The sequence below is a fragment of the Notothenia rossii genome (assembly GCF_949606895.1).
Source record: "Notothenia rossii genome assembly, chromosome: 5".
In the NCBI taxonomy this organism is placed as follows: domain Eukaryota; kingdom Metazoa; phylum Chordata; class Actinopteri; order Perciformes; family Nototheniidae; genus Notothenia; species Notothenia rossii.
The window spans coordinates 39,661,172-39,669,801 of NC_136903.1; the positions used below are offsets into that span (position 1 = coordinate 39,661,172).

At 44.1% G+C, this 8,630-nt stretch overlaps 1 protein-coding gene across 1 annotated transcript in view; it reads right to left on the reverse strand.

The window, feature by feature from the left end:
* cmip (c-Maf inducing protein) overlaps positions 1–2,156 on the reverse strand; it is a 60,391-nt gene extending 58,235 nt beyond the window's left edge. Inside the window, exon 1 of the mRNA XM_079685219.1 lies at positions 1,153–2,156. Coding sequence (XP_079541345.1) covers positions 1,153–1,470 — 318 coding nt within the window. The 5' untranslated portion in view covers positions 1,471–2,156. The remainder of the gene's footprint in view (positions 1–1,152) is intronic.
* Positions 2,157–8,630: the final 6,474 nt, after the last annotated feature.

Genomic DNA, 8,630 nt, shown 5'->3' on the forward strand with positions numbered 1-8,630 from the left:
GCTAATATCACATTTTTAGGCACTAAGGGTCTATAAATCAAAACATTGTTGTCTTGACAACAATTTCATCATCGTAGTTAGCTTCTCTCGGTTAGGATTCCTTGAGTGTTCATCGTTCCGGAGCCAGATAATCCACAGGAAAAACAAACAGAGCCGGTGACTGAAAGCGATAAAAACTGTGAACAAAGCAGGGCTGTAATATCAGAGCTGCTCCTGCTAACAATAGCGTGGCCTGTTTCTCTACTTCAGACTGATTTAAATCCTTCATCTCGTTAAAATAAATATTATAAAATAAAGAAACATCTAAAAAGCGTCAAGAGAACTGTTGTCTGAAACTTGATACAAATCAATGTATGACAGCTCCTGGCAGACAGCGTTGATCAATGGTACCAGGAGACTTGTGAAGATAACTGCATTGACCAAACCTTCCCTGGGTGTGCAATTTGTTGGAAATATGTGTTATAATGTAAAAACACAACACGACCAAAAATAACATAGATATAGTCGGAAAATCAAAAAATGTACATCCTATGTTTAAGAGAAATAATGATACATTTTTGTGATGTTTTGGTTCTGCTGAAGTTTGGATTGCCAAAAAAGTATATCCTCTATTGTAATTATTACTCAACCACTGGTTAACATATCTATCTTTTTTTTTTATCATTGAAACTTTATCAGAGCATCCCCCTCCCTCCGACAGGCAGGAAGCAGCACATGACCACAGGTGGTTCTGGAGCAGTCTTTAACTGGGTTCATATCACAGAACAGGACCCTTTGACCCCCTGCTAATGGGTTTTCCCCCAGGGTTTATAAACTGGATTTTGTTTGTTTTATTACTCAATGTCCTATACAAAAACACCCACACATACACGCTAACACTTCACACGTGTCGACTGGTCACAGGCAATAGAACATGCGTTGTGCGGGGTTCGGGGGGGGGGGGGGGGGGGGGGTCAGGCCACAGCGGCGCACCGCTGACTTCCGCTAAACTGCGTCAACAACACAGTGTGCGTAATCTCGGTGCGAGGCTGCGTCCAGACAAGAAAAGACAAACACCGAAATTGCCTTTGGAATGTGTAACACAGCATACAATAGTCTCACACACACACACACACACACACACACACACACAGTTGGCGAAGAGCAACTCACTGTGGCGGATGACAGGCTGCTGTCTGTGAGCGCGAGGTGGTGCGGCTCCCATCTCCGCAGGAACTTGGAGGTGAGGATCTTGCTGAGGAAGGTGCGGGGGTGTTTGACCACGCACACCTGGATGTCCCCCTCGTGCAGCAGCTTGTAGCGCATGCCGCTGCTGCTGCAGTGGAGCAGGGTTCTCTTGCCCAGCCCCGCGCTCGGCTTGCTGTTGTTGTTCCCCTCCGACATCTCCCCCAGCAGAGGCTTGTTCTCCTCGCACTGATAGAACTGGTTGTTGTGCAGATCGTTAGCCCCCCCCCCGCCGCTGAAATCCATAGTTTAATAATCCAACAGTTTATTGTTTCCAAATGTTCCTCTCAGGGGGGAGGGGTGAACTCGTTGAAACGATACACGAATCCTCCCGTGTATATATCAAATAGAAATGGATAAGGTCGCTGGGATCGAGCTGGGGGGGGGGGGGGGTACCTACCTACCTACCGACCTGGGGTCTGTAGCCGCGGCAGACAGGCGCAGAATGCCGCAGACAGCGTCCTATGTCCGGATCTCCAGCCGGGGGAAGGTTTTTATGACACAGTGTACATAATCCACCATTTTCCTCCCGCACAATGCCCCATAAATTGTCTCCACTGTGCGCGTCTCGCCTCCACCCCCCACCACCGACGAGCTATTCAATAGGCTATGTTAGGGCCATGGCCTTATCCATTCCGTCCAACCCAGTGCCAAACACAATAATCCACCGCGAGGAACACATGGGAATGAAGAGAAAAGTGAGGAAATATCCAATGGCGGCGGCTCAGGGCTCATCCGGGGGGTTTGTGGTCATTAAAGGCTCACTGGCACGATTTCCTTTTATTCAGTCTTTCCCCTATCTTGGTGTAAAGGAGCCAGCACTCTCCAGTTGCGCCGCACCGATTGGTCCCTGCTCGTTCATGTGATACCGGACTGACGTCAATGGGGAGGCGAGCGGATGAGCCGTGTGTCTTTTGCCTTGACTGTCTGCCGAGGGCGCACGCTCCCCCACCCCTCACCCCACCCCTCCTTCTCCATCTCACTAACTCCTCCTCCCCCCTGCGCACGAAAACATGGAGGAGGGCGCTGGGCCTGGTTTCTTCCTGTCCCTGGAAATGATGCAGCTTGTGGATATCCACATAATTTCCAGGGAAGCCGTTCAGAGCGGAAGAAGGCGCTGACGCATTGATCTGTGTGCGTTTCTAAAGAAAACATTAAAAAGCGTATTAGGCTTTTTATTATTCATAAATATAGAACTTTATGAGTTGTTATCAATCATTATAGGCTTTCCGCATCCGATGAGGTAAGATATTGAAACAATTATTTTCTGAAAAAAATGTATCATAGGCTATGGTTAAAGGTCCCATGACATGGCCATTTCTACTGATCATAATTCCATTGTTTAGGTTTACTAGAATAGATTTACATTATTCAATGTTCCAAACTCACATTGGTTTCTCATACAGCATCTCTGTATAGTATGTGTATTCACTCTGTCCTGAACGGTTTGTTGGAGCTGCGCACCATGGACGCGGGAAGGGGGAGTGCTGAGGGGGCTGCAGCACCCCCATCTGCGAGGTTTGAGACAGACCGTTTACATGCAGAAAAAGCTACATAACACACAAGGGGGAAAGCATGTCATGGGACCTTTAATGCTATGCACATTAGGTAATGCCTTTCCACCTCTTCCCACATTCTAGATCAGGGGTCGGCAACCCCTGGCACGCGTGCCAGCATTGGCACGCGGCACCGTAACCAGTGGCACACTAGGAATAAGTGGAATAAGTGTGCAAAAATATCTAAATTGTATTTTTGGACCCTGACCGAGACCGCCGCCAGAGCGTCTCCTCGTTACCTGCAGAAGGAAGGCATGCACGCAACGCAGCCCCGCTCTCTTTATCTCCGGGTGACTTTTTGCCGCTTTCCTCCATGGTGCAGTGCTGATCGTTTCACCAAGGAGGAAAGCACTTCACTAATTGCAGTACCCATAAGGAGCTGTACTCATGCTGCAGTTTTTGCGTGACTGTTTATTTAGTTGAAAGCCCAGTGGCGATCTGTTCATCTGTTATCGAAATAATATGCTACAAAGGGGCGGACTGGCCATCTTGTGTGTTGAACTTTCCAGTCGGCTCCCAGAACGTAGTCGAGGAGGGCAGAAGCAACACGCTTCAGGTTCAATAACCCACTTTAGCTTAAATGACTGGAGAGAGGCGAGCTCTTCTTGGGAGGCGGTTGCATTTATTTAGCTGTTCTTCTGTTTCACAAAATACATCACAGACCTCTGTTTTTCTGCTGCCTCGTTTCACTTCCAGAAACATACACACGTTCCCTCACTGTCGCTCTACCATCCACACATGCACAAGCCACACCTCTCTCTCTCTCTCTCTCTCTCTCTCTCTCTCTCTCTCTCTCTCTCTCTCTCTCTCTCTCTCTCTGTCTCTCTCTCTCTCTCTCTCTTTTAAAGGGACAGCGATATCATCTCACTCTGCATGACCCTAATATCATAACATGTGCGCTCTGGAGAATCACAGAACGGACAGTCGTCCTTATTATTATGCCATTTAAACCAATTATTTAAATGTGTTTGTTAAATTCGGCATCATGTAAGTTGCGCCGACAGGTCCACACACTTCTTCCCCGCAGCGAGGCTTCCGCGCCCTCCTGCTGATAGTTGACGAGCGTCAAGCTCCTCAACCCCCCCCCCCCCCCCCCCGTTAATAATTGTCGATCGTTGGCACGCTGATAACAATTTTTTTTTTAAATGGCACTTCATATCAAAAAGGTTGCCGACCCCTGTTCTAGATGTATAAAGTTACTGACAAGTCACATGTTTCCTGTTTGGGGCGCATAAATCTTTGCCCAGAGTGCAGGATGTATGATAAGAACTGGAAACAGCGTCGGAGTCGAGGTCACGTTCTTTCCTATGAGAGCTGCTCATTGGCGCATGAGGACAAAATGGCCCAACTTTTGAGAGAGCGAAACGTCACAGATTATCCATCATGCCTGGCTTTCAGAGCAGAAGAACCCGTATGTGTGCTCACAGAGCATGCGCCCCTTAAGCCCCGCCCCCCGAGCTCCCACTCTCGGCTCACTAGAATGAATGGAGAGAGAAAATAAATCTAGATTCGGCTTTTGGTGCATTTTACAACTTTAACCTATAACGCCAAGTGTATCATATTTGATACATAAGTTTCTGAGACCTCTACGTCATCCAAATGACTAGTACGTTCCTAAAAGACCTGTTGTATGCAATGTGATACATGTCTTCTGCCCTCTGGTGGATCATTCGGGCACTGCCGGCTGTAGATCGCTTTTAATGACCAAATCCAAAATGCTTACCGTCATGTAACGGTTCAGACACTTTTGGAAGTGTCATCTTTGTCAATATTGAATAAATTACGGTAAGAATTACTTTTATATTGTTACTGATATTTCACTATGAATATTTACTGTATCGAAGCAACTTATAATCAGTTTATATTTGATAGCTTATTTCATAGAGAAATCGTGTTGAAAATGCATGTATCAAATAGTATACAGCAGGTTTTTGAGTACATTTCTCCGGAAAATATGTGACGTGGAAAATATGTGTCGTTGTAATACATTTCACGATGCAATCTGCATTATGCTTACCACAATGCCAAAAACACTGTTTAGATTATTGAATTAACCTGATAAACCGAGAGCCCCCTCAGTCGGGGGCTGCGGGGTGTTTTTTCAAACACAGACATCACAACATGTAGCATTACGGAGCAAAAACTGAACATCGTCTCGCCTTAGCTGTTATTCTGATCAAAAGTTTATAAAAACGATTAAAAACGCGGCTGAAAGTTAATACATAGGTTAATCCAATGTGTCTGTCAGTGTCTGTAACTTATTGATTATTGATAATCCATAATTAAATTTGTATGTAAAAATCGGGGAATAAAAGTTAGCTGCTAATGCAATTCCTATGCATACCTCCTGAAGAATGTTATGCAGTTGATGAAATGATGGTGCCGTTCAACGGAAAAGTCTCATCTTCATGTTTAAAGCCTCACAAATGGGGGTTCGAGATGTGGGGACGTGCTGGACAAAGTGGCTACCTTTATGAATTTGATGTTTGTCAAGTTCCAGAAAATCCAGACAAGGAGAGATCCGATGTTGGTGTTACTGGAGATGTTGTCCTGAAAATGACATCAACCCTTCCAGCAGGAAGAAATCACAGCGTCTTTGCAGACAACTATTTCACATCAGTTCTACTGGTCAACCACCTGAAAGAGAGAGGAATCCACTACATAGGCATTGTCCGAATGAACAGGGTCAAAGACTGCAACATGATGGATGAAAAAGAGCTCAAGAAAAAGGGAAGAGGGTCAATGGACTTCAGATGAAACCAGGAAAACATCATCATCGTTAGATGGTTTGACAACAAAGCTGTGAATCTACTCTCCTCTTATAATGGCATCGAACCAACTGGAAGTGTGAAAAGGTGGGATCGAAAAACAAAGACACACATTTTGGTTCCCAGACCAGCCATTGTTGAAGCATACAACAAGTTCATGGGAGGTGTTGACCTCCTTGGTATGCTGTCTGCACTCTACAAATTCAGCTTCAAATCCCGAAGATGGTACATCTACATTTGGTGGCACACTGTCACAGTGGCAGTTATCAATGCATGGAACCTCTACAGAAGAAACCAGAACAAACTTGAGCCCAGGATAAAACCCATGGCCTTGCGAAGGTTTCAGGCTTCTGTTGGCACTTCCCTTACAAGTGCAGGAAAGGGCTAAATCAAGCGTGGCAGACCACTATCCTCTCCAGAACCGGACTCAACACCCCCCGTAAAAGGCAACACTCCAGTGTGCCTGCTGATGTGAGAAAGGATGGCATTGATCATTCCCCAACATGGGAAACCCGACAGAGATGCAAGCACTGCACAGGCAATCATTTCACACATGTATACTGTGGGAAATGTAAAGTCCATCTGTGCCTCAACAAGGACAGAAACTGCTTTTTGTACTACCACAAGGCAAAATAGAGCTTGTAAAAGGGATCCTGTTAAAAAAAAAAACGGAACAAAATCAGTTGAAATGTTTGACGGCCCCACCCACTCCAGGGTACCTGCTTGTGTTTTTCTTAGCAGGTTCCTGGAGGTGGGCGGGGCTGTCGTCTAATCAGCCACACGGGTGGCACCTGGGCCAGTGTAGCTGGAACCCACAAAAGATCAAGGAGCGCAGTTCCCTCACAATACCCCTTACGTTGTGGCACGCATCTCCCTTCTTTGTCGCAGTCTGTTGGTTCGGGTTGTGCAATACATTGCCATAAAGGCCTGACGTATCAAATATGATAAAAAAAAAAAATCATATATGTAAATAATTACCAAATATTTTGTTGTTGTATTTTGTTAAAAGGTTCAATAAACACCTCAATTTAAAAAAAATAGAATTTTCTGACAATTATTTTATGTGTTTCACAGGGTTTTAAGGACCTAATGATTCTAATAAGGGCTATAAAATAGTTCATACTGGGTAGTTTATTTAGTTTAAAAAAAATTATCCACTTATTTACAGACGTCTCGTCCCGATGTTAGTCAATGGGAAAAAGTCTTTCTGGGCCGGGTGACGTCACCAGTGTTGGGTGTAACGCGTTACAAAAGTAATGGAGTTACAGTAATGTATTACTTTTTTCTGTAACGAAGTAATGTAACGCATTACTAACGAAATTTGGGTAATATACTACCCGTTACAATTCTCAGTAACACAGTTACAACACATTTCAACCCGAAATTAAAGGGTGTTTTGTTTTTTAAGAATTCACTAACATTGCGAGACATTCCGACACCAGAGAAAAATTGTGCGGGTAGATTAGTAAGCCTGGTGTTTACCCTTCAGGCTCATCGAGATCCCTCCAGCCTGTCGGGTGTTCTTTTCCCCATAATGACCGCCTCGCTGCACATTATCCCGCTTATTACACAGCCATATACTAAACAAACTACAGAGCCCATTCCGTGTTCCTGTTATTGTTTACTTCCTCTCTGCCTGTTCTGTGGAAAACAAACCTGTTTGATAAATGCACGTTTTTTCAGCCGGATAATATCCACATGTCTACCCTACTTTTATAATTTTCGAATCATAAATCTAATTGCCAGAAGCAAAATGCTAACGTTATGCTATAAACGAACTACAGCCGAGTACAGCAGGGTCGCATGACTTCAACGTCATCCCAATTTAAGATCGATATTCAAAAATACAGACTCAAAATTGTACAAGTTGAAGCCTTTGTTTTAACAGTTTGCAAGAGTTCAGGTACTTGCTTTCAAGCAGAACAGGGGCAAAAAAAACTTAGCAGGAGTGTTTACGTGTTCGGCGTAACGACGTACAACGTCCTCGACAACTTCTGTAGTCCGATTAAGCCACTTGTTAACAACCATAGTTTTTCAGACACGTAAACTCTTCTAAAATCACCAGTGGGGTCACTGCTGATCAGTGGCGAGCCGTGACTTTTATACCTAGGCCCTCTGACCCCCCCTTCCCTCAATAAAAAGAAGAGTTATTACGTCACAGCGTATACTTCAGCGGAATATCAAAACAATTGCCCGACCCTCTACCACACAAAACAACACCATTTATATAAAACACCTATCATGACAGGGCACCCACAGACAAGTAACAATTAAAAATGAATTAAGTCGGCACAGCGGCCCACATTGAAAATGACTTAGGCCTACGTTTGATGATCAAATCACTTAAACACAAAGTCCATCCTCCTCCTGTCCTTTTGGATGAAGCACTTGATGCAGCTGATCCTTTGCCACTCCAGTTTATCATAGAGAGCCGCAGTGACGCGTCCTTAAACCTGGAAGTAAACTTCTTCCGGTTCCTTCGTCTAAAACGCAATGCAATTTCTCCATAGGATTTTGGAAAATAGCTCGAAATAAGGTCTGTGGTTGACACATATTTAAGAGATGGATCACGTTTTGTTCAGCCGGATAATATCCACATGTCAACCATACTTTTATAATTTTTGAATAATAAATCTAGTCGGCAGAAGCAAAATGCTAACGTTATGCTATAAACGAACTACAAGCCAGTACAGCAGCAGGGTCGCACGACTTCAACGTCACGCCAACTTAAGATCGTTTCAACTGACTTGCACTGAAACTGCACTTTGAAAACTTTAAATATATTAACATTTTAAACTGTATACCCCGGTTATCTAGGCCCGTTTTGTTTAATGTATACCACGTTTATCTAGGCCCTTTTTGTTTTATGTATACATGTCACACTGTGGGAAACGATATTTCGATATTTCTGGATGTATAACACATGTAGAATTTTTGACAATAAAGCTGAATTTGACTTTCGCGTGCTTGCATATTTTAACAAAGCTTTTCATTTTAGCCACACTGAATTTAACTAGAAGTCATGGCTGTGTCAATTACCAGTCTGATATCGTTTTACAAAGATGACAAGAAGACTGTAGAT